At 39.0% G+C, this 27500-nt stretch overlaps 1 protein-coding gene across 8 annotated transcripts in view; it reads left to right on the forward strand.

Moving 5' to 3' along the window:
* zbtb46 (zinc finger and BTB domain containing 46) overlaps positions 1-27500 on the forward strand; it is a 190875-nt gene that overhangs the window by 127720 nt on the left and 35655 nt on the right. For all 8 annotated transcript variants that reach the window (XM_017487350.3, XM_017487351.3, XM_017487345.3 and 5 more), the window contains one exon: positions 19627-19911. In XM_017487350.3, coding sequence (XP_017342839.1) covers positions 19627-19911 — 285 coding nt within the window. The remainder of the gene's footprint in view (positions 1-19626; positions 19912-27500) is intronic.

Consider the following 27500-nt stretch of genomic DNA (forward strand, 5'->3'; position numbering starts at 1 on the left):
GGTCAGTGTTAAAGATTTAACCAAGTTTTGTGTCTGTATGTTAACTGATCTAAAGCCAATACTGCTATAAACTAATTTAAAAGTAAAGAATGAGTACTTTAGACAGTGCACAGCCATATTGATTTGATGTCACTCTGTAAACAGTGAAGGACTGGTAATTGAGAAGACTACCCTAAGTTGACAAGTTTAAATTTCAAGTTGTTGGGGTGTTTTCTGTGGATTTTACTGGTTTGAGGTGGGGAATTAGAAGTTGCAACAATGCCTTGAAAGCAGGGGATGGGTGGATGGATGGATGGATGGATTCAATTATTTGCCAAGGTTTTGCAGATTTGTTCATATGCATGTAATTTTCTCTGGGTAGCCTCTTCTCTGAGCTGCCTTTCTCTCTTTTTGTCTCTCGCTTGCATACGCTATTGCTCTCCCCCAACCCAAAAAAGGAGAAAAAAACTCCTTATATTCTATTTCTAGATCAGTTAGTGTCAGTCATATTAACCTTGTATAAAGTTATATTAGGAGTTTGGCACATTGCACATGCGCTAGCACACATGCAGTATTCATTGTTTTTGTGAGGGAGGTCAGCTGCAACTATGTTTGTGAAAATATTTACCTGTTTTTAAGGCTGATGAGATCTAGTTGCCATGGTGCTTCTTTGACCATTTGATGATCTAGAGTATGTGTATGGATGTTGGGAGTATGGTCACCATTAATGTGACAATTCCTTAACATGTCAGAAATAATTGTCACTAGCCTTCATTTATTCATGGAAAAGGACTCAACAGAGTATGGCTGTTAAACAAATGTAAAATAAAATGGAAATAAATTAAAATGGAGCAACTCATACATTTATATGAGCATCCATCTTAAGCTGCAGAGATTAAGCAAAAGTCAACTGCCATATACAGTGCTGTGAAAAATATTTTCTTAGCTTGATTTCTTCTGTTTCTGTGTTTATCTCATACTAAATAGTTTTAGATCTTCAAACGGAACACAACATAAAACAAAGGGAACCTGAGTAAACACACAATACACACAATACAGTTTTTTTTTTGTTTTTTTTTTATTGAAGGAAAAAATGCTATCTAACACCTGTCACCCATGTGGAAAAACTAATTGCTCCCTTAAACTTAAAATCTGGTTGTGCCACCTTTAGCAGCAATAACCTTTTGCAATAACCAAATGCTTCCTATAACTGGAGACCAGTCTTTTACTTACTTCTAGGACAAGGACTTACTCCTATGCTTTGGATCATTGTCTTACTGCATAATCCAGTTGCGCTTGAGTTTCAACTTACTGACTGAAGTGAAGACCGGACATTCTCCTTTAAGATTTTCTGGTAGAGAGCAGAATTCATGTTTCCCACAATTACTGCGAATTGCTCAGGCCCTGAAGCAGCAAAGCATCTCCACACCATCACACTGCAACCACCATGTTTGACCATAGGTTTGATGTTCTTTTTGTGGAATTCTGTGTTTGGTTTGTGCCAGATGTAAAAGGGACCCCTGTCTTCCAAAGAGGTCCACTGTCGACTCATCAGTCCACAGAACATTCTCCCAAAAGGTTTGAGGATCAGCAAGTTGTGTTTTGGCAAAATTCAGACGAGCCTTAATGTTCTTCTAGGTTAGCAGTGGTTTTCACCTCGCCACTCTTCCAGGGATAATATTTTTGCCCAGTGTCTTTCTGATAGTGGAGTCATGAACACTGACCATTATTGATGCAAGAGAGGCCAGTAGTTCCTTTGATGTTTTACTTGGGTCTTTTGTGACTTCCTAGATGAGTAGTTGCTGTGCTCTTGGAGAAATTTTGAAATTTTTAACTTTTGGGAATGTTCACTACTGTGCTGGGTTTTTCCATTTGGAGTTAATGGCTCTCACTGTGGTTATTTGGCATCCCAGAGCATTTGAAATGGATTTGTAACCCTTCCTAGGCTGATGTATTTCAATTACCTTCTTCCTCATCATTTCTGGGATTTCTTTCAATTTTGGAATAGTATGTTACTGAGTAAGGCCTTTTAACCAACTTTTTTCTTCTGCATGAAAAAGATTTATTTAAGTGTAGATTTGATCGAACAGGGTTTGCAGTAATCAGGCCTGGTTGTGTCTAGTCCAGCTGAACCTAATGCATAAACTGCATTATGAAGGCAGTTTCATAGATTTGGGGAATTAGTAACTATGGGGCAAATACATTTTCACACAGGCCCAGTTGGTATTGGACAACTTTTTTTAAATTATCATTTAAAAACTGTATTTTGTGTTTACTCAGGTTGCCATTGTTTTATCTTTTAGGATTTAATGTACAATTTAGTATAAGACATACACAAAAACAGAAGAAATCAGGATTGGGGCAAATACTTTTTCACAACACTGTAAGAGGTGTATTAAATGAAAGATGAGTTTCTCCTCTGTTCTTTATGTGTCCCTCTTTAGAGATCAAGCCAGTGTTAATGACAGTTTCTCTCTGTTGACATACAAATTGCTGATTTTCCCTTTTCCCGTTCTCTTTCCTTTCCATTCTCTCTCCCTAATTCTCTCTTCATGCTGTCTTTCTACCCTGGCCTCCATGTTCTCTATTGTTCAGTGCAGAAGTTGCCAAGGATACAGAAATATAGGTGCTACACTACATGATGATTCAGAATGCTGTAGATTCTAAGAGGAATCGGACACACACACACACACACACACACACACACACTGATAGTATGTATATGCACCGATCAGCCATAACATTAAAACCACAGACAGGTGAAGTGAATAACATTGATTATCTCATTACATTGGCACCTGTTAACGGGTGGGATATATTAGGCAGCAAGTGAACAGTAAATTCTTGAAATTTATGTGATGGAGGCAGGAAAAATGGGCAAGTGTAAAGAGTAAGGAGTATTTAGGAGTATCTCCTAAATGGTAGGTCTTGTGGGGTGTGGTCCAAGGAAGGACATCCGGTGAACTGGTGACATGGTCATGGCCACTCAAGGCTCATTGAAGTGTGTGGGGAGTGAAGGCTAGCCTGTCTGTACCAATCCCAAAGAGCAGCTACTATAGCACAAATTGCTGAATCAGTTAATGCTGGTTATGATGCAAAAGGTGTCAGAACACAGTCCATCACAGCTTATGGCATATGGGGCTGCGTAGCTGGAGACTGGTCAGAGTGCCCATGCTGACCCATGTCTGCTGCCAAAAGAACCTACAATGGGCATGTGAGCATCAGAACTAGACCATGGAGCAATGGAAGAAGGTGGTCTGGTCTGATGAATCACATTTTCTTTTACATCATGTGGATGGTCGGGTGCATGTGTGTTGCTTACCTGGGGAAAAGATGGCACTAGGATGCACTATGGGAAGAATGTTCCCATATGTTCCTGGGCAATGTTCTGCTGGGAAACCTTAAGTCCTGGGATTCATGTTGGATGTTACTTTGACACACACTACCTACCTAAACATTGTTTCAGACCAAGTACACCCCTTCATGGCAATAGTATTGCCTATTGTCAGTGGCCTCTTTTAGCAGGATAATGTGTCCTACCACACTGCAAAAATTGCTCAGAAATGGTTTGAGGAACATGAGAAAGAGTTCAAGGTGTTGACTCTAGCCTCAAATTCCTCAGATCTCAATCCAATTGAGCATCTGTGAGATGTGATGGACAAACAAGTCTGAACCATGGAGGCCCCACCTTGCAACTTACAGGAATTAAAGGATCTTCTATTTATGTCTTTTGTGCCAGATACCACACCTTCAGAGGTCTTGCCTCAAAGGTTCAGAGCTGTTTGGCACAAGGGGGACCAATACAATATTAGGCAGGTGGTTTTAATGTTAAGGCTGATCAGTGTATGTTTGCACCTGTTATGTTTTTGTGTATTTGCATTATCCATACCAAAAATCCAGCATAAACACTGAAAAAAAATGTTTGTTCAAGCATTGTACTTGAAAACTGAGCACAAGGCAGGAGAATTCAACCCATACATTAGACATTGGAACATTAGACATTGGATGCTTTTTAACTTCCTTTTACTTAATTCTGTCAAGACAGAAGTACTTGTGCCAGGACCACATGTAGCTAGAAGTAAGTTTTCTGATTACATAGTAACTCTGGATGGCCTTTCTGTTTCATCATGTGCAGCAGTAAAAGACCTTACTGTGATTATTGACTCCAGTCTTTCATTTGACACTCATGTAGATAATATTACTAGGATAGCCTTCTTTCATCTCAGAATATTGCTAAGATAAGAAATAAAATGTCACTGCATGATATTAGTTAATGCATTCATCAACTCTAGGCTAGATTATTGTAATGCCTTATGGTTTGGATGTTCCAGTAGGTACATAAACAATCTCAAGTTAGTCCAGAATGCAGCTACAGGAGTCCTTACTAGAACCAGAAAGTATGACCACATCACCCCGATCTTATTCACACTGCATTGGCTCCCAGTAAAATTTCGCATTGATTATAAAATACTACTACTGACCTAAAAGCACTAAACAGTCTTGTGCCACAGTACCTAAGTGAACTTTTAGTCTTCTATGATCCACCATGCCTACTTAGATCAAAAGGTGCAGGCTATTTGGTGGTACCTCGAATAGTGAAGGCTACAGCAGGGGGAAGAGCTTTCTCTTACAAAGCTGCACATTTATGGAACAGCCTTACAATTAGTGTTTGGGACTCAGACACAGTCTCTGTGTTTAAGTCTAGGCTGAAAACATATTTGTTTACCCAAGCTTACCATGAATAGACTTTATTTTACGCAAAGTACACAGTCTTATCCAGCACAGGATAGTAAGCATACCTAATAATCTCTCCTTCTCTTTACCTCCCTCTCCATCTCTCCTTCTGTTGGGCCACACATGATTTTATAGCGGTGCCAGTGATCCTGACCCTTTCTGCTCTCTGGACCTGTCTGATCCATCCTCCATCCATGCCCTACTTCTGGATGGAGTGCTCATCAACTGGAGGCTACAGCCTGGAGATTGCTTAGGATGGTACCGCTTGAAGTACCATGAAATGGTTTTGGACCTCAATTCCACATGGACATTCTTGCTGTGATTGCTGGGATTACGGTTGCTACTATGGCCTTGGGACTGCAATTACCACATACAGTTTTGCAGTCAGGTCTCCTTTGGTGAACAGTGGTCTAGTTTAAAAAAGACTTCATGTTAAAACCATAATGAACTTTCTTTTACTTTCACACTATCTGTTGTTACCCAGATGTGGATGGGTTCCCTTCTAAGTCTGGTTCCTCTCAAGGTTTCTTCCTCATATCATCTTAGGGAGTTTTTCCTTTCCACCAGCTTGCTCAATAGTGATAAATTCACACACTTAAAATCTGTATCCTGTGTTTATATGTTTGTTTAAAGCTGTTTTGAGACAATGTCCATTGTTAAAAGCGCTATACAAATAAAATTGAATTGAATTGATCCCAGGGCACAATCACAGGGCACCATGGACACATTTATTTATATCTAGGGGAAATTTAGTGTAGTGAATCTGCCTATATGCATGTTTTTGGACAGTGGGAGGAAATCAGAAAACCCAGAGGAAACCCATATGAACATGGGGAGAATATACTAATCTCTGCACATACTGTATCCCAAGCACAGGATTGAAGCTTGGACCCTGGATGTGTGAGGTCGCAGTAGATGGATGGATGAATGAATTTTGTTGAACCTTGAGGAGAAATTTATGGATGTTACCCACTGCCTCAAAGCATTTATATTTCTCGTGAGGGGCTGAGATTGCGGTTAGGGTTATTTTTTTTAACTCAATTGGACTCAATGTAAGACCTTAAAACTATAGTAACACATAATCGTGTATGTGTGTGTGTGTGTGTGTGTGTGTGTGTGTGTGTGTGTGTGTGTTTGTGTGTGGGGGGAGGTGTTTGACCATCTGTATGGTTGGATATAAGAGAGTTTGCCAGCTCTGTAGGCCCTCTTTTCTGGATTGTTGACTTGTTTTGGAAATAGACACACACTCTGTACAGCCTGCTTTTAGCACACAGCCCTGTGTGTTTGCTTCCCTGTCCCACCCTTCATACCATTTCCCATAACTCAACCTCACTTTTTTCTTCTTCTTTATTCTATCTGTTGCATTTAGCTTCTCTTTTCCTGACTTTCAGACTGTTTAAAATTTGTGTCCTCATGCCACTCACTTTTCTTTCTCTATTCTCAGTCTCTCGCTCTTGGTTCATTACTGTTACAGGCCTGCTCTGCTAAAATGGATTAACTTGCCCAGATTACTTTGAGCTCTGGTCTTCCCAAACCTACCCCAACACTGCCCCCCACCCCCACCCCCACCCACAGGCTCTTCATCCCAAATATTTGCTCCTTAAACCCTCTATTACGTGCACCTCTTTTTTTCTACTTCTGCTCCATTCTTTCCTCCCTTCCTAGCATTCAGGGATTTGTTTTGATTTATTATTTTATTTCCTCCTTCTGGCCTATCTCTCCATGGAGGCTGTGACCCAGCTCAGAGAGAGAGAGAAAGCGCGCGCGCGCGAGAGAGAGAGAGAGAGAGAGAGAGAGAGAGAGAGAGAGAGAGAGCGCACAGAATAACAATTTCTTTTTTACTTTCAATCCTCCCTCCTCTCACTTCACTCTGTTTTTTATTCCTCCCTCCCACACTGCTTTTAAATTGCCTTTGAATTCGTGAGCTTTTTCAGTTTCACTCCCTCCTTCACTGGAAATTACTTCTTACCCTTTCAAAGTTTGTGTGCAAGTCAGACCTTCCCTCCCCCTACCGTGGACACTGGACATGCACATTTACACACAGACACACATACAGACACACAGATATGTAAGATACCTGCTCTCACCTACAATTGTATGCTGTGTGTCAGGGGAAATGATGAAACTGCCCAATTGATCATGCAGGCATGCTCAGTGTGGCCAAAAAAAAAAATGCTGGCCCCCTGCTTTAAAAAAAAAAAAGCAAACCCCTCATGGGGAAGATGGAAACAAAGAATCTCTCTCTCTCTCACTCTCTCTCTGTGTGTATGTGTGTGTGTGTGTGTGTGTGTGTGTGTGTGTGTGTGTGTGTGTGTGTGTGTGTATGCGTGTGTGTGTGAAATCTTAATCTTTGTGTGAGAGGAAAGTGCATCTAGAGATACAGTACTGGTACATAGTCAACCATATTATTAAGCATTAAAACATCCTCATACAGGCACACATAACACACACTTGCTTATTGGATACATCAGTACAGTGCATTTGTTATTCACATACATGCACTGCCATACACATTCACACTGCGGAAAACATACCGATTCATGTCCAAACTAGAGGGCACCCACGCAGGGGTATACACACACACACACACACACACACACACACACACACACACACACACACACACACACACACACACACTCATTGCAATGAGTCCGCCTATTTGTGTCTATTCTTAAAAGGATGTTTTATTTAGCATAAATGTTGAAGCCAAGTGTGCCTGGCTGCCATGGTAACAAAATTAAACTGAGAATTTCTTTGCTAGGAGGCATCAAAATTATTCAGACCTCTCTTATGAAGGAGAGATATAACAATGGTCTCCTTTATTCTTTAAACTACTATTGTAATATGACTGTGTGGCATGATAATGAAACCATTGCTCATTTTACCATTGAACATTATACTGATGAACAAAGGATAGTCTTAAGAGAAATGTAATTGTGCATATTTTAACTAACTATAGATATCTAAATACTCCATCAAAAATAATCAAGTCAGTTTTCACTGTGCATCATTTATATTCCATATAATGGTCATAAGTACATTATAAGTTTTTACCTACTAGCTGTTGTCTTTGTGTGTGTGTGTGTGTGTGTGCGTGTCTGTGTCTGTGTGTGTGTGTTATACGGGTCACTACAGTATTAATTTTGCGAGTATAGGGCGCTTGTTTTGTTAGGAGTAGATCTTTTCCATTGATTGCCTCGCATGCCCCCTACCCACAGATGAAGGCTGGACTCCTTGACTTTAATGAATTCTTCCAATCCTGCGCCCTTTCAGCCTAACTCCCCATGCTTCTACCTTAATTAACTCTCCGTGTGTGTGTGTGTGTGTGTGTGTGTGTGTGTGTGTGTGTGTGTGTGTGTGTAAGTTTCAGAACATCATTATGCTTCTTTCCTCTTTTTTGTCTCCTTAAATGATGTTCTGAAAGGAAAAGTACTCATTTAGCTGGTTATTCTATTATAAGCTGAATTGAAGAGCTGTGAGAAATTCTGTGGGAATTTCATGAAAAGCTTCTTAAAATTCAACCTTGATAACTTAGTTTTTTTTGTTGTTGTTGTTGTTGTCTAAGCAATTTGGCACAAGTTGCAGGAGTTCCTCATCAGCACTCTTACCCTTTATGGCAATCAATCCATTACAGAGGTTAGGAGGATTCCTCTACAGAACCCTAAAATCTCTACAATTTTTTCTATTTCATGTACATTTTAAGAACTTGGAAACACTAATATTAAATGCCCCCTAGCCCTTAGTCCAGTCTTATCCGGAAAGGACCAGTGTGAGTGCAGATTTTCGTTCCAACCAAGCAGAAACCACACCTGTAATGATAGTTGCATGTAAATGTAACCAATCAGAATAGAGAACAACAATTAAGACCAATGTGAATTAATTTTCTTAAATGGAACTTAAATGGAAATACTTTCAAAATTAGTGTGTGTTACATGCAACAAAAACAGTTCATTTTACTGAATTTACAATTTTTTAAAATATCCTATTTAAAATAATTGTCAGGTTGGATTTGTGAAGCAAGGGGTGTGCTTAGCAGATGCAGGGTGCGGACTGACCTCAGTAAAGTTCAATGTTTTTTCAGCTTTTTAGTGAGGATGTTGAAAAAATGAGAAAAGTAATCAAATCTTTCTTTCTGAAATTTGGTGTACTGCATTGGTATAATAATTTATGAGTGGATTTCTAGTGTTACTGTGTTACTTCATAAACATGTCTGCCATCAGACAATCAGGCCGCAGCATACATCTCACAGTGTTGGCATTGAGATACAGTCACATATCTTCACTGTAAATAAAATAAATTAGTAGAGCTGTTATGTTATGTTGAATGCTAGAGCACCATCCACAAGGAAATTGTATGCACTCAAATAGCGATTTTTTTGTCTCATGGTGTGAGGAATGTCAGCTAGACCTAGTGAACTGCGCGATAGCTACAGTCCTGGAGTGCTTACAAGGACTCTGCAGGGTTGCCTCCTTCTACATCAGAGTCTACGTGGCCGCGACTTTTTCCAACCACGCCCCTATTTATGGAGCCTCTATGAGGAAACATCCTCTAACTTCGAGGTTCATGCGTGGTGTCAGGCAGCTGAGGCCCATCTACACACCACGCATACCTTCTTGGGACCTTTCTGTGGTCCTGGAAGGTCTGTGAGGTGCCCCAATTGAGCCCTTTTAGCCAGCCTCTAGGAAGCTTCTGACTCTAAAGGTAGCTCTTCTGCTGGACCTGACATGTCTCAAGCAAGTAGGAGATCTACAGTTCTCTTGCCCCTTCCTGCCTTGACTTTATCCCTGGATTAGCCAAGGCCTTCCAGTATCCTAGGCCAGATTATATTCCTAAAGTGCCTACATCTGCTGCCCAGCCAGTAGTGTTGCAGGCTTTCTGCCCTTCTCCATTCCTCATACTGGCACAAAATAAATTGCACCGACTGTGTTCAGTAAGGGCTCTCTGTACTTACGTCCACCGCTTCAGCCAGTGGTGTAATTCAGAGCAGCTGCTGGTCGGCTTTGGCGGCGACAGTAGAGGTGATGCTGTGTCAAAGCAGCGCACGTCAACCTGGATACTGGAAGCAATTTCTATCGCTTATGAGACACACAGTCTCTAGGTGGGTTGCCTCCTCGTAATCTTTGTCCAAGGGCTATCCTTATAGGATGTGTGTGTTTTGGCAGGGTCATCTACGTTGCACACAGTCATTGGATTTTACAGCCTGGATATACATTCTGGCCCGGGCTCAAGTGTCTTCCAGTGACCCTCAGGCTTGGTTCTTTTTGAACAGGCTGTACCCTCACTATGATGGAGTGGGTATTCTCCTTCCCGCAGCGTCCAGCTAATGCAATGTGGAGTTTCCTTTGAAAGGGAACGTCTGAGTTATGCATGTAACCCTGTTCCCTGAGATGGGAATGAGACGTTGCGTAGCTTTGTCATACTGGGGCATGCCTGTGAATTGCGTCTTCGCTTCAGATAATATCACACAACGTACTTAAATGCCACGTCACCTGATCATGGCAGGCCTATAAATAGGCATGATGTTACACAAGCTTCAGATACTGGTCATGCGTGAGGGCGCTCACCCAACACAACTTCTCGTTCCCTTCTCAGAGAATAGTGTTACATGTGTAACCCAGACATTTTCAGTGACTAAAATATCACCTGTTTTCACTGACTAAAACTAGACTAAAATACTTATGGTTTTCTTTGACTATGATAAGTCTAAAATGCCCAAACTTTTAGTCAAGTAAAACTCTGACAAAATTGACACTACTTCTAACTTTGTGGCAATGGTTTGGGGGAGGCCCACATATGAGTATGATGGTCGGGTGTCCACATACTTTTGGCCATATAGTTTAGATGCAGCATACCAAATTTCACCTAGAGCACCTGGTTCCTGAAAAACATTTATCTGACCAGAATCTGTGCCCCTCAGGGGCCAGACCCACAGTTTCCATAGGTACAGCTGAGGGTGATAAATCAGCCTCAGATGAATCAGATAGTAGATCTCTGCAGATGAGAATCTCCTAAGGAGTGCCGTCCAGCCGGGATATTATCTCTGAGAACAACATTCACCCAAATGGTGTAGGAAGAGTGAGGACAATCTTTCAGTTCAATTTCAATTCAATTAAATTTTATTTGTATAGGGCTTAGGTACTATGGTGCGAGACTGTTTAGTGCTTTATAGTTCAGTAGTAGTAGTATTTTAAAATCAATGAGAAATTTTACTGGGAGACAATCCAGTGTGAGAGCCGTACCTGGAAGACGGAGAAAGAGATAGAGTAGCATTCATCTCTGGCTCCTCTTCCAGATCCATTCCATACGAGATCCTCAGGATCTGAGCCAGCTGGATGCCTCGGCAGCAGCCAGCCCAGATCCGCGAGGCTCTGAAACCCAACACCCAAAACCCAACCCACAAAAGAAGAGAGCGAACCACAAGCGGAGTTGCCTGATTGTAAGGCGTTCACAGTGCGCACAGTCAGACCTATCGAGGGCTGCCCTGGCGTGCTCCAACCCTAGACACTTCACACAGAAAGTGTGTCCGTAACCCCCGGTGATGAAACGGGAGCAAGGCATAACACACTTTCTCTTTGTTTTTAAACGGACAGAAAAGTAAAGAGATTCTTTTTAAAGATAGAGAGGAAATGAAGACTCTTTTTGTGAGTGTTACACAAACGACGACACGTATGGAAGTATAATAGTGCCAAATGTCCTCAAGGCAAAATGGCATGTTGAATTACATAAATTGAATAAAAACATATCGCAAAAATATTTTTCTGCCCTGCAATTTGACACCAATTGAAAAAAAAAAACCACAGCAATATCAATGCTTGAATTAGTTTCGACTGCAGTTCATTGGGTTTGTATATATTGACTGCAAAAAAAAATTCCAACATTCAAAATTCAATGCACACATATTCAAAAATCCTAAAATACTGTTCCAAAATATTCAGTTGTTAAAATACCATCTTCATTATTTGTCAGGTAGTATTTCAACACATTATTTTTCAACCTCACAAATTCAGGCTGTAAAAATTCACGTCTTAAAATTTGGGTCTTAAAATTCAACTCTTCACATCCGGGTCTCACAGGAAGAGCAATGGATTGCCGATACTATTGTAACATGTTACTCTAGGCCGGCCCCTAGTGGTGGGATTGTGCAAACAAGCCACAAGAGAAGATAAACCTAGCAGATTGGCATAAATTTGGCTTGACGTTGGACGTTTGGTATTCGCAGATATGCGCAAATAAGGGACCGTCTCTAAAGTTACATATTGGTATACATGTTTCTAACTTCAATAGCATTTGAAGGGAATGACTTGGTCATAAAAGCAACTGTAAAGTGTTCATCTAGGTGTCAGATATATATATATATATATATATATATATATATATATATATATATATATATATATATATATATATATATATAGGTTTATCAAAGTTTTCTGCTTTTAACCCTCTTTTCTTTTTCTTTTCTGTTTCTACATCCTCACTAAATATCCACCAATAATTCTAAACTTTACTGAGGTCAGTCCTGCAGAAGCCTCAAAATGTTAGCCTCAAAAACCAATCTCAATTATTTTAAATAGATTAAAATCTGTAACTTCAACTGTGTTCTCCAACGCAATTGTTTTTCACAATCGTGCACGTTTGACACAAGGAGCGCATCAAAAGTGCACGAGTAGAATACAGACACTGATTTTGATTGTAAAGATTGTACATGGTTATGATTCTTTTATTTAATGGATTATTAGGCATGTATATGTAACCAGTAATAATAGAGTTAACCAATTGAAACTAATCCAAGTGCCATTTTTATCTTTTTGAACAAGGTGGGTTAATATTCTTTTAATAATCTGTTACATCAAATTAATTTCACAATCTCAATCAGTGTATGTGTTTTGCGTTTGAGTCATGATGATGTCATTTCAGCATCTGCAATTGGAATTAATTCATTCATTTATTGGAGAAAATCTTTGCATGTAAGCATAGTAAATGGGGTGTTAGCCTTAATCTACTTTTATTCAGATTGAGCTCTCAGTCTGGTTATTAACAGATTATTTGGCTGCATGTTCTAACCATCTGGGTTTGATGACTGCTTTGGCCAATATAGTAAATACAAGTATTCACCTTGTACGCACCTTTCCCCAATTCAACAATTTGCAGTTAATTTTGAAAATAGTCTGCAAAATACCTCCATAAATTTCATTTTTGTTTGACTTTAATTAAACCTAATACATAACACAGTAATGTTAGGGTGATTTAAGCGATTATGCTGTTCTTCTGCCTTTTGAATGGTTGGTACAGTGAATTCTGCTGCTTCTTTGTATTTAAATTGTAGTGTTGCTATAAAGTATGTAGTGTGTTTTTATGTTTGGTGTTATTTTAGTTTATATTTTATTAATATAAAGCTGCACTTATTTATAGCTGGCACATGTGCGCTGGGTCAATCACACAGCCAGCATGTAAAGACCTCATGTTTGAGAACAGTCTGTATCCATCCACTAGGGATGCACTGCTTATTTTAGACAATGTTATCGAGAAAATTGAATAAAATACGACAAAGTGCACACATTATCCATTAGTAAAACAAAAATATGAGGCCTGTCTTTATCTCCTAATGTTACCAACATGAAAGGCCATGATTTGGAAATAAGTGCAAAATAAAGTCTCATCACATTTTACATCTCCACATTTTAGCCCCATTTTTAATAGTTTCTATATCCTATCTAAATATCTGACAAAAATGCTGACTTTTACAGAGCACACCAAGACCCAAACTTTCCTGCACAAGACACAGGCACTGACTATAAAGTAACTGTATGTTAAGGTTACATGCATGAGTGATGCATTATATGACACTGGTCATATAAGAAAACACAGTTGATCTTGTAGATTTCAGTAGCCGCCGGATTAGATTCAAATAACATTTCTCAGGCTGTAAATCCTAGAAAGCTACAATCAGTTGTAATGCATTGTTGTGCTAATCTGTGAGTGGATTTCCACGGTTGACTAGGTTACTTCAAAAAAACATGGGGGCCATCAACCAATCAAATTGCAGCACACACTTCACAGTTTTAGCATTAAGCTACCATCACCAAATTTTACTAGTATGTTCATCTATGTTTGCTAGTGTTCTATGCAACTTGGTGAGAACTAGCTACCTGTGGTGCGGTCTGCACAAGTTTAGTTCCAGCCTGACTCGTTTAGAGGAAAGCTAGTATCGGTTTCTGGTGTGCAACAGATGCTATCGTTCATTTCAAATAAAGCAAGGAAACACCTGGAATTTGGCGAAGCACCTGAAAGACGGTTCTATATTATATTTGTTTGAGGCAGTTGGCATTGTTGCCGTGAAACCAGCTAACATTATGCTCCATGTAATGTTTGCGATAGCCAGTTATTTGTTAACGACGCTAACGCATTGCGATGTTATAAACTACCTCCAAATGGGCCAACATGCATCGCCATTCAGCCCTTGTCCTGTCAGCTAAATGTAGCTACTGTCACTAATAATTATTCAAATGTTCATGCTTTTAATAACTCGTTTTGGCCTGCCACCATATCAGTGAATTTAATGTTTGCATTCAGAGTATAACTAATGTTTGCATTCAGAGTATAAGGTGTGTGTGTGTGTGTGTGTGTGTGTGTTCGTGCGTGCGCGTCTGTGTGTGTGCACACGCACATTGAGGAGTGCACCTTGTCACTCATTGTCAGACAGTGTTTGATAACTAAAATACCCTCCCCCACTCCCTCTCTCTCTCCCCTTCTCGTGCTCTTTGCCAGTATCAGCCAGAGGAGGATGTCCTCTATTAGAGTTTTTTAATTTTATTTTTTTAGTTTTATTTTTATACCACACCGTGGTATCGACTTTGGTATTGAGTATCGTCTACTTTTGGTAGTATCGGTACCGACTACTAGATTTTTGGTATCGTGACATCCCTAGCTCCTACTATAACTGCTACTGCTCTAGTTTTACAATTCCACAACCTACTGATCTCGATTTCCAGGTCCTTGTATTTACTGATCTTTTAGTATGTTTAAGTATGATGTTCAAATCATCTGGGACGGCTATATCGATCAGTAGGCAGGTTTTCTATTTCTTGTCATGCAGCACTATATCTATTCGATTAGCTAAGATGGTCCTATCCGTAACTATTGGAACATGCTACATGATGGTTATGTCTTTGATGTTCACAACCTTTTCTGGTTGATGTTCATAATACTTATCCAGAACTTGTACACCTACATGCTTGCACATGGCCCAGTAAATATAGCTGGCTACCTTACTGTGTCTGTGGGTGAATTTAGATGGTGCAAGTATTGTACATCCTGCAACAATATGACTTATGTGTTCTTCTGCCTGGTTGCAAAGTCTACATTTACTATCTACTGGCTGTTTTAAGATGTTCTTTTGGTGATATCTGGTGTTGAGTGCTTGGACCTGTGCTGCCATAATTAAGCTTTCTGTCTCTTCTTTAAGACCGGAACTACGCAACCATTGTATTGATGCATTCTTATTGATAAATGGTCTTGAAAGAACTGTCCATGCAATGGTTTACTTTTCAGAAGTTCCATTTTGTGCTTTTCAATGGTGTTCTTTAGTTGTAGCTTGATGTTCTTCTGAGCTGCAGTCTCTTGATTTAGATATTTTTGTCTTATCTTCTTAGCTTCCTTCTGGAGAGTATTTAGCTGTTCCGGCATCATGATTTCTGACAAGTCTCATGAATTTATTCTTGCCTAACTTGATGTAGTTGCTTAGGCCAACGATGGATGAATCAAAGTCAGACTCAAGTTCAATTAGTCCACGTCCTTCATTTCTTGTCTTGATATAAAGTCTTTCAACATCAGCTTTTGAATGATGGATGCCTCCGACGGTCAGGAGTTTCACTTTTATCCATACTCTCAATATCAGTTCTCAACCAGTCGGACAGACTCTGTAGATCTCCATGACTACCAAAATCCAGGTATGGGGCAGACTGTCAAATGCTTTTTTTGTACTCTATCCACACCATGCCTAGATTTCTTAGGAGTTTCTTTGGCATTGCTACAAACATTTTACTCACAAACAGCTGATCTTTACATCCTCAAGACACCCTTCTGCACCCTTTCTGTTCATCTGGGAGGATCCTATTTTTGAGTAAATGGCTGTAGATCCTGTTCATTAAGGCAGCTGATAGTATCTTATATGTTGTTGGGAGACAAGTGATAGGACAATAGTTCTTCGGGTCTTTTCTGTCCTTGCCTTTTGAGAGTAGGAAGGTGGTTCCATAGTTTAACCATCCAGGAGTGCCCCTTGGATCATTCACGATGTCATTCAGAGCTCTTGTTAGATCTTCATGAAGAGCTGTTAATTTATTACACCAGAAGTTTTTTTTATTTGTCTGGTCCAGGAGATTTCCATTTGTGAGTTTGTTTGATGACTTTGACCATCTCATCAACTGTGAAGTTCTGCCATGAATCTGATCTTATTTGTTCGGGGTTCTCCCTCTCCTGTTCAATCCAAGTCACTTTATCGTTGTAGATGACACTGTCTTCAAGAATTCCATGACAGAAGCTTATGACTTGGTCTTGCTTGCTAAATCTGTTCACAAATGCTCCTTGGAGCACCTCTTCATTCCAGCCTGACTCAGCAGCCAGGACCAGAAACTCCACAGAGTACTCCGCCACACTGCGGAGCCCCTGGTGAAGGGAGAGCAGGCATCTGGTGGCCTCCTTCCCCTGGATTGGGTGGTCAAAAACTCTCCAATGTTTGGTGGTGAAGGAGATGAGGGAGGACCACAGTGCTGGCTGTCTGTCCCAGATTTCAGTGGCCCAGGCTAGGGCCCCATGATGTAGGCCTCCTTAGCCTCATCTGTGTCATAGGTTAAGGGATGCTGGGCAAACACGAGAGAACACTGGAGGAGGAAGGACTTGCACTTTCCTGGGACATGTGCTTCCTGCTGTGGTGGACTGGGAGAGGTGGCAGACTGGACTACCAAGGCAGGCTGACTGGGCCGGGGGCCAAGGGGTGTCTGAGCCAGTTGGGGGAGGATGTTGTTTAGTTGCTGGGGGAGGAGCCTGAGCTGGTCCATCATGGCCTGGTGGCTCTCAGTGAGTGTGCGGAGTTGTAGCTCATGTTGATCCAGGCGGTTTCCCTGATGAGATAGGGCTGACTGCAGGGGAGCTGCCTCTTTTGGTTCCATGTTGACCAGATTGTTCTGTTATGTGGAACACAGAAACGAGGGGACCCGAATGCAGAACACAGACATAGGACTGAAAGTTAACAGGATTTATTGAAATAGTGGAAATTGGGGTGATAATGTGTGGGGGGGGGTGTGATTATGTGTAGTTGGGGTCAGGATTCAAATTCAAGTCTGCCGCAGGAAACATGAGTGCACAGCCAATGCGCCATGGGGAAGGGAGAGTGCGGCTGAGCGTGAGTGGATTAGACTGTTGTCGAGGCTGGGGCTCGATCTCGGTCGGCGGCGTGAGAGCTGAGTGAAGGGCAGGAGATCCACTGGAAAGGTGAGGCAGGGCTGGGTGGGGCAGGAAGTGAGCCGAGAGTGAGCAGACAGGCAGTGTGAGCAGTGAACCTGCAACACAAGGAGAAACAGACAAGATAAGCACAGGGAAACTCAACAAAGAAAACACTGGACATAACGGAAAACAAATGTGAGGAAGGCCAGATGTGTACCACACTGAAGCTGGATCTGGTGACGAGTGACTGAAAAACCGGGGCTTATAAATGCTGCAGATTGGGTGAGTCGATGAGAACCAGGTGACATCAATCTTCAATCAGGCGGGGCGTGAACTGGAGTGCCACACATACACACACACATACACAGAGAGAGAGAGCGAGAGAGAGAGCAGACAAGAGGGAGAGAAAACACTGGAATGCAAGGAGTAGGCGGGATCTGGACAGGCTATAACTGCTATAGCACTACCATTGGGAATAATTTGGTCATTTAATTTTTCTGAGTAGCGCTGGTCACACTGCATCTACCTATGAAGTTTCATGTCAAAACCCTTTATGGTTTAGGCTGCACAATTCATTTTATCAGAGAAAAAAAATAAGTAAACCTTTTTTTTTTTTTTTTTTTTTTTTTAATCTATACAAAAACAATGCTTTGACCAATAATAATAATGATGATGATGATGATTATCCATCCATCCATCCATCCATCTTCGACCGCTTACTCCTTTTCAGGGTCACGGGGGAACCTGGAGCCTATCCCAGGAGGCATCGGGCACAAGATGATGATGATGATGATGATGATGATAATGATTATTATTATTATTATTGTTATTATTATTATTATAGAGTGAAATGTGTATTTATGTATGTTTACACTGCGGGTTTGTCCCATTCAAAAACTAATCTGATTGGCCTACTTTCTCTTGACAAGCTCTGATTGGATTTGTCTATATAGATATCCTGAGATATTGCCTGTACAGACTATGATCTGAACAGTTTTAAAAAATTGATTTAGAAATCTTTATTGACAACATTTTTACCCGGTTTACGGAAATAGTTTAGACATGAATACAAAAAAATACAATAAATGGATATGATTACTAATCCATGTTCCCTGCCTGATTATTATGTGTAGTTCAAATTGGGCAGTTGACATGGATTGGGCAGCAGGGGAGCTTGTGATACCAAACACCAACTGAAAACCATCATCTGTGACTTCTGTTACAATCGCTAATTTGGTGGAAAGAATAATATTTTTTATTAGTATCTTATTACTTAGAAATAATAAAGAACAAAAAAAATCACACGAAATCTCTTCATTCTATTATAAAGAACAGTAAACAGTAGGGCTGCATGATTATGGCCAAAATGATCATCACAATTATTTTGATCAATATTGAGATCACGATTATTAATTGATTTTATGGACAACATGTTTTAACTGCACTTTCACATTTAAATAAACAGACCATTGCTTTCACCTCCATGTTGTGCTACATTGCTGCTAATGTACAAATCTTCACATCAAATTAGACTGGTCCTTAAAGTTCATCATCTCATAGAAGCAAAATATAAATAAAATTGTACCCAAAATATAGGACGAGTAAAAATAAAAATGCCATCAACCAAATGAAAATATGCAATCAAATATAACAATATGCAACCAAATGAAATCAATTCAGGCGTATGCAGAAAAGGCAACAACAGTGTTTACAGGAGGAGAGACGTAACCAAATCACCAAATAGATGGGGCAGGGACGACGTCATTTTGTACCAGGACCCGGAAGTTATCATCACACCGGTTCCCTCGACAAAAACCCATATGGGATTTTCCCATAGGTTTTTGGATTATTGCAAAAAAATAAGCTCCATGATCAACAAGTTTACAATACTAACACGTTTTGTCCATCAAGATAATTTTCACAAATGAACACAACCTTTATGATGTTTGAAACCTAAATACAATCACCAGAAATAAACAGCTAACTATGTGCTATAAACGGACAGTCCCACGACTTCATCACCATCACCAAGCTTCCAACAACTTTTCCAAACTTGATTTAAAAACATTTTCCATAATACAGATTTACTCTTGGAGGAATCTTCATCCATGTTTTTTTTTCTTGTTTCTGTTTCTCTTTCTGCAGGTAATACACGTGTTACGTAATATGTTACTTACGTTACTGACATACAAACATTTTTCTGTACCATTTAAGCTTTGTTTGGAAATCTACAATGTTTTGTGCTGACTCAATAATGCAGAAATCATAAAATAAACATGTTATACAAAATTGGTATTATAAGGGTGCCTAAGTCTTTTATATTTATATTTATAATTTTGGATAAAAGCATGCTGTCTGCTCCATCACTATGACCTGTGGCACATAAGTGTTTGTTTTAGAGTTTAAACTTGTTTTAAACCTGTTCAATGTTTTACTTTAAAAACCACCATAATTGTCTTTCTTTCTTAGGAGCAGATGAGGCTGAGCCTAGTTCAGATACCCGAGACCAGCGGATGGACTTTTTCATGAAGCAGGAGGAAGCACTAGCTGGCGAACCAGGCTTCCATGGCTCCTCATTGGCCAGTGACAGGGAGGAGGTGGTTGGAGAAAGTCAGGAGCAAGGTGGTTCTGTGGCCAACTTGCGTGCGGCGCTAATGAGCAAGAACAGCCTGCTGTCTCTTGGGACAGAGATGTTTAGTGAAGAAAATACCCTGCTGTTTGACTACTTGCCCAAAGGAGGACATTCTCTCTCCCGTAAGTTGTGGCTTATTATTTTGCTGTACATCAGACACCTTGGAGTCTGCACACTCCTATAGGCCCAAACGTTCCATGGGATACTGTAGGGTCTTCAAGACTTCCACATAGATGTGCTCATATAAGCTCATTATATTGCTTAATAGTCAATATAGGCACTTACATAAGCTTATCTAGGATACATATTTAAAGTGGTGACTCTTAGATATATTTCCATAGGTTTACAGAAATTCCCATTATGCCTATATAGTTGTGGTGCAAATGGTTTGGTCATCTGTAAATGTATTAGATTGTGTTGTGACCTAAGACATAGGAATAGTTTTGTAGAGCCTATGGTAGACATAGTTGTGGTCTGAGAGTAGTTGGTTATTGTGTGAAAAGTGAGATTGTAGCCATTGCTCCGCATTCAAGCCAGGCCAGGGATATCATGTCATCTCTCTGTGGTGCGTAAGACATGGTGCTCAAAGGGCCAGGGCTGCAAGGGGAGGGAGTGTATTCAGGTGCTCCAGGAGTAGCGCCTTTTGGGAAGTGGGGGGACACTGCACCATGTCACATGTCTCCTTCACCTGATTCATGTTTGGCTCATTAGCACTTATATATAAATAGTCACGTTCTGCACTGTATGGGTTGTGTTGCGTTGTTTTGTTTATCTTTTCCATCACAGTCGTTTAGCCCTGGGTTCTTGTAAGTCTTGTGTTAAATTTTGTTTGTACTTCATTAAAACGTTTGATAGTAGATTCTGCACTTGCATCTGTCCTTACCCTCGCTATGTGACAGTAGCCCTCTCTGAAAGTTTTGGAACAGGGCCAATTCTAGTTTTGGCATTCATACATTGAAGACATTAGAGTTTGAGAGCAAAAAATTAATATGAGACTATAGATCAGCATTTCAGTTTTCATTTGCTCATATTTACATATAGATGTGTTAAACAAATTAAACATGGCACCTTTTGTTTGAACCCACCCATTTTTTCAAATGATCAAAAATGTTGATTCTGTTCTATTTGATTACAACATCAACCTGCCTAAGGACTACAGATGAAAATTAGCCAATTTGGCTAAATCTGGCACATTTTACATTTCTTCTGTATTATTAATGTGTATTGTCCCTGATTAAATAAATAAAAAATAACAAAAATTCTAATAAATAAATAAATAAATAAATAAATACAAAATAATAATAATGATGATAATAATAATAATAATAATAATAATAATAATAATAATAATAATAATAATAATAAATATTGGAACATGTGACTGATAGGTGTTTTCTGCTGCCCAGGTGTACCCTGTTAAATTTTATTGTTTAAAGAATTAATAGCTCTGAGTATATATTCTTGGTTTGGGCCCTAGGGTTCACCTGTGAAGAATGCATTTGTTGTTAAAAAGGATAAACAAACATGAAGACCAGATAACTGTCTGTGGGAGAAAAGCAAGCCATTTGGAAGCTGAGAAAACAGGGAAAATCTCACAGCCATTGCACAAGCATTGGTCATAACCAATACAATAATTTGGATTGACTTGAAAAAGAAGGAAACCACTGGTGTACTAGCAACCAGACATAGAACAGGTCAGACCATTTAAAAAACAGCAGGTGATGACAGAAACTTTGTGACACCTGTGAAGAAAAACTCAAAAACAACAGTGAACTCAGAAGACTACTGTCAAACTGTTTTCCAATTTACAGAGAAATTCATCCAATCTAATTGGGAGGAACTTCTTCATGCAGCAAGACAATGACCCAAACAGCACTGCCAACAAAACAAAGGACTTCATCAGGGGGAAAAAGTTGAAGGTTTTACACTGGCCAATTCAATTACGAGACTGAAGGGAGAAACCTCCCAAAACAAAAATATAAATGAAAAGAAGCTTCAGTACAAGCCTGGAAGAGCAACAAAAAAGAAAAATGCAACAGTTCGGTGTTAGGTCACCAGCAGTTATTGCAAGCAAGGGATATGCAACCGAATATTAAGTGTTATTTACTTTCATTTACTTTAAGACTATCTGTTCCTATACTTTTGCTCACCTGAAAATCGGTTGGTCTTCCACAAAAGGTGTCATGTTATCACAAGGAGTTTATCACATCGATATGTAAATATGAGGAAATGAAAGCTGGTCTATTGTCTCATATTCATCCTATGATCTCAAACCCAAATGTTTTCAACGTATAGAAAAAACAAATTGGCCTTGCTGTTTCGATATTTTCAGAGTATGTACAGTGGTGCTTGAAAGTTTGTGAACCCTTTAGAATTTTATATATATCTACATAAATATGACCTAAAACATCATCAGATTTTCACACAAGTCCTAAAAGTAGATAAAGAGAACCCATTGAAACAAATGAGACAAAAATATTATACTTGGTAATTTATTTATTTATTAAGGAAAATAATCCAATATGACATATCTTTGAGTGGCAAAACCTCAAGGATAAACAGCTAATTTGAAGGTGAAATTAGAGTTACTTATTTTCAATCAATGGGATGACAATCAGGTGTGAGTGAGCACCCTGTTTTATTTAAAGAACAGGGATCTAACAGAGTCTGATCTTCACAACACATGTTTGTGGTAGTGTTTCATGGCATGAACAAGGAAGATTTCTGATGAACTCAGAAAAAGTTGTTGACTCTTTTGATCAGTCTGAAAAATGTTACTAAACCATCTCTAAAGAGTTTGGACACCACCAATCCACAATCAGATAGATTGTGTACAAATGGAGGAAATTCAAGACTATTGTTACACTCTGCAGGAGTGCTTGACCAACAAAGATCACTCCAAGAGCAAGATGTTTAATAGTCTGTGAGGTCCCAAAAGTACCCAGGGTAATGTCTATGCAACTAAAGGCCTCTCTCACATTGCCTAATGTTAATGTTCATGAGCCCACCATCAGGAAAACACTGAACAACAATGTTATGCATGGCAGGGTTGCAAGGAGAAAGCCACTGCTGTCCAAAAACAACATTACTGCCCTTCTGTAGTTTGCTAACAATCATGACAAGACAGAAGGATATTGGAAAAATGTTTTGTGGACGGATGAGACCAAAATAGAATTTTTGGTAAATGGAAAGCATTATGTTTGGAGAAAGGAAAACACTGCATTCCAGCATAAGAACTTTATCCCCACTGTGAAACATGGTGGAGGTAGTATCCTGGTTTGGGACTGTTTTGCTGCATCTGGGCCAGGACTTGCCATCATTGATGGAACAATGAATTCTGCATTATACCAGTGAATTCTAAAGGAAAATGCCAGGACATCTGTCCACGATCTGAATCTCAAGAGAAAGTGGGACATGCACAACACAAGTCGTTCTACCAAAGAATGGTTAAAGAATAAAGTTAATGTGTTGGAATGGCCAAGTCAAAGTCCTGACCTTAATCTAATAAAAATGTTGTGGAAGGACCTGAAGCAAGCAGTTCATGTGAGGCAACACACCAATATCCCAGAGTTTAAGCTGCTCTGTACTAAGGAATGGGCTAAACTTCCTCCAAGCTGATGTGCAGGACTGATCAACAGTTACCGGAAACGTTTAGTTGCAGTTATTGGTGCACAATGGGGTCAGACCAGATACTGAAAGCAAAGATTCATATACTTTTGCCACTCACAGTTATGTAATAATGGATCATTTTTCTCAATAAATAGATGGCTAAGTATGAGATTTTTCTTTCATTTGTTTAATTGGGTTCTCTGAAATCTACTTTTAGGACTTGTGTGAAAATCTGATGATGTTTTGGTCATATTTATGCAGAAATGTAGAAAATTCACAAACTTTCAAGCACCAATGTATATATATATTAGGGTTGTCACAATACCATAAACATATCTTATGATACTATAGCAGTTGAAGTATCACGATACTAAGTAGTATCGTGACACCATGCAATATTGTGTTAATTCATAATTCAAATCTACAAAATGAACCAAATTTTCAGAAATACATAGACAAACAGACAAACCTGGTTATTGGAAAAACTCAAGAACAATCATACAATTGGCAAGCAACTAATTCAATGTACCACATATTTCATCTATTGTTCCCTAGAGCAATGAAATCCTGCAAATTGAAATTGTCCTCAGAGTACTAAGAATGAACACATTAGGAATAAATCACTGAATTTGGAAATAAACTCGCTTATGATCAAACACGAAACACAATCAAACAGGACTTTTCAAGCAGTATTTTTTTTTTCAAGGATTGTACAAGAGGTCATTCAAACATATTCTTTATTTCTTCTTTTTAATATTCTAATTTCTTCCTTTACATCTGTTTGCCAATCTGTTTGATGTGATTTTGGATATATGTAAAATTAACACTCAGATAGAAAGTGAATGAATGTGCTGCTCCTCTCTGCCACTCACTGAACAGAATTGCCGCAGAGAGAGGTATGTCTGAGGCAGGAAAGCAGGACCTCACGCTTGTGGGACAGTACTGGCGACTCTCTTCTACAGAAAGTGGTTAAGGGTTGCCCAAAAACTTGCTAGATTTGTTACTAGATTTTGAGGAAAAAAAGGGGTCTGAAAATTGGACTGGAGCTGTTTCTGTCAACATGTCATATTTTGAGTGAAAGGATTGTATTTGTGTTCTATCGAAAATAAATACTTTAAAGTTATTTAGAGATTTCATATTTATTTACTTAATTTTGAATTTATAATTCAAGCACTTTTTAAGCACCACTATATAGAAAATGGCTAAAAATGTCTATTTTCACGGTTTTGAAGTACATAAATTTCAAAAAGCCAAATTTAACACCAGTGTTGGGTAAGTTACTCAAAAAAGTAATCCACTACATGTTACTAATTACTACTTTAAAATTGTAATCTGATTACATTACTGATTACTGCATGTAAAAAGTAATCAAATTACTAATTACTTTGATGTTTCTTTCAAAAACTAGCAAACCTACAAAAATACACTACAAAGTAAAACTCATAGTTCTTTTAGTAATTTTAGCTCGCAATTTGACATGATCAGAAAAAGTCGGATTTATGATAAAACTTGCTTCGGTTACCAGACTGATAAAATATAAAACTTTTGTAACTAGGCTAGTTTGGTGTCGCTAGCCAAGGGGAGACACAGCTATGCTATCATTGTATGAGTTTAGCCGCTACAGTGCCATGCAAAGTACATTATCTTTCCTTGTGCTCTGCTCAAATCATGTTCACGTAAACTGGAACTCAATATAGACATTACACACCTTGTTTTCCTGCTCAGCATCAGAGGATGTTAGTGTTTCCGTTTCAACCCATTTACTGCTTTTAAAAAATTGCAAATGTATCCATATATCAGTGTGGACATATATCCACACTGACTGTGAGCTAGCGTTTGGCAGAATTGAGAGCTGTCAGCCAATAAGACACAAGTGTTTCCACGTATTTTCCTGTAAGCCTTGTCTGATTGGTCTTGCCTCCGTTCACTGAAGATATAAAATTACTGACGTTCAGTTAAATAGTGACAAACCGCTCCAAGTGGACAATTATTCAGGGTTTAAGAAAAATCTTCATGGAAAAACATTATTTATTTTAAAATGCATTTTACTTAATATTGTAACATAATTTTATTGACATCAGTAACTGCAATCAAATACATACATTTAAAATGTAATGTGTTATATTACTGCGTTATCAGAAAAATTAATTACATTACAGTAACACCTTGCACCCAACTCTGGTCAACATCAAGCACCTTGTACAAACCCTGATTTCAGTGTTTAGACATAGCGGTTGGCATAATGTTAGCTCACTTACTAGTAAACATGGCTAATTTTATTATTTACACAGCGGTTAGCATAACGTTAGCTCACTTACGTTAGCAAACAGGAAATCCTCAAAGATTAAGGTAAAGAATTTAATATGGATATGACATGAGAGTTTAGGGTTTCAGCTTTTATTTCCTGGTAAATTATCTAGATGTATTAAAGAGCATCCTTTTGTATCAGACCACCAATTTTTTAGGCGAGCAAAAGTATAGGAATAGATAAGTCTTGAAGTAAATAACACTTAATATTTAGTTGTATATCCCTTGCAAGCAATAACTGCATCAAGCCCGTGACTCATTGACAATATCAAATTGCTGGTTTCTTCTTTTGTGATGCTTTTCTTGGCTTTTACTTTAGTCTCTTTCAGTTGTTGTTTGTTTCGGGGGTTTCTCCCTTCAGTCTCCTCTTCAGGTGATGAAATGCATGCTCAATTGAGGTAAGGTCTGGTGATTGACCTAGCCAGTCTAAAACCTTCCACTTTCTCCCCCTGATAAAGTCCTGTGTTGAGTTGGCAATGTGTTTTGAATCATTGTCTTGCTGCATGATAAAGTTCCTCCTGATCAATTTGGATACATTTCTCTGTAAATTGGCAGACAAAATGTTCCTGTAAACTTCTGAATTCATTCTGTTGTTACCATCATGAGTTACATACCTGTTCTAGAAGCAGCCATGCAAGCCCAAGCCATGACACTACTTCCACCATGTTTCACAGATGAGCTTGTACGTTTTGGATCATACGTTTTCTCCACACTTTGGCATTTCCATAACTTTGGCATAGGTTAATTTTGTTTCCAGAACTTTTGTGGCTCATCTCTATATTTCTTTGCAAATTCCAATCTGGCTTTCCGATTCTCACTGCTGATGAGTGGTCAGCATCTTGTCATATGGCCTCTATATTTCTGCTCTCAAAGTCTTCTTCGAATGGTGAATTGTGATACTTTCACCCCTGACCTGTGGAGGTTATTGATGATGTCACTGACTGTTGTTTCTAGGTTTTTCTTTTCAGATCTCATAATGTTTCTGTCATCAGCTGTTTTCCTCGGCCAACCCATTCAGTGTCTTTTGCTCAGTATGCCAGTGTTTTCTGTTTTCTTTTTCAGGACATTCTAAATTGTTGTATTGGCTATGCCCAATGTTTGTTCAATGTCACTGAATGATTTTTGGTTGAATGCCTTGGTTGAATGGGTTGGTTTTCTCCCAGAGACAGCACTCTTATATTCATATTGGCTTATCCTTTTTAATAACAAATGCAGTCTTCACAGGTGAAACTGAAGGCTATGTTGTGATGGTTGTTGGTACACCACGGACCGTATTGGGTGTAACACCATTTCAGTCTTCCTGTGTGCATGCCCGAATACATGTTATGTTCGCCGTGTCTAATAAAGTGAGTGTACACGTCTATAACAGTGTTAACCATCCATTCTGTTATATTACAGAATGAAACAGGCTGAATCCAAGAGTTACTTATTGTTTAAACAATCAATCTAACAGGACACACCTGGTTAACAATAATAATAATAATTATTATTATTATTATTATTATTATTATTATTATTATTATTATTATTATACATTTTATTTATAGAGTACTTTTTAAGATACCCAAATACGCTTTAGAAAAAATAGTCATAACACAATAAAACCATACAGCATAATCACATAAAGTCAAAAGTCAGCACGATAAAACCAGTAGCATACAGCATTAATCAAAGATTAAACGCAATCCTGAAAAGGTGAGTTTTGAGTAATCATTTGAACATGGCCATGTGCAATCTCAGATGTGTTTGTGAAGAGAGTGCCAGAGGGAGGTGGCAGCTATGGAAAATGCTCTAT

This window comes from Ictalurus punctatus, chromosome 15 (assembly GCF_001660625.3).
Source record: "Ictalurus punctatus breed USDA103 chromosome 15, Coco_2.0, whole genome shotgun sequence".
NCBI lineage: Eukaryota > Metazoa > Chordata > Actinopteri > Siluriformes > Ictaluridae > Ictalurus > Ictalurus punctatus.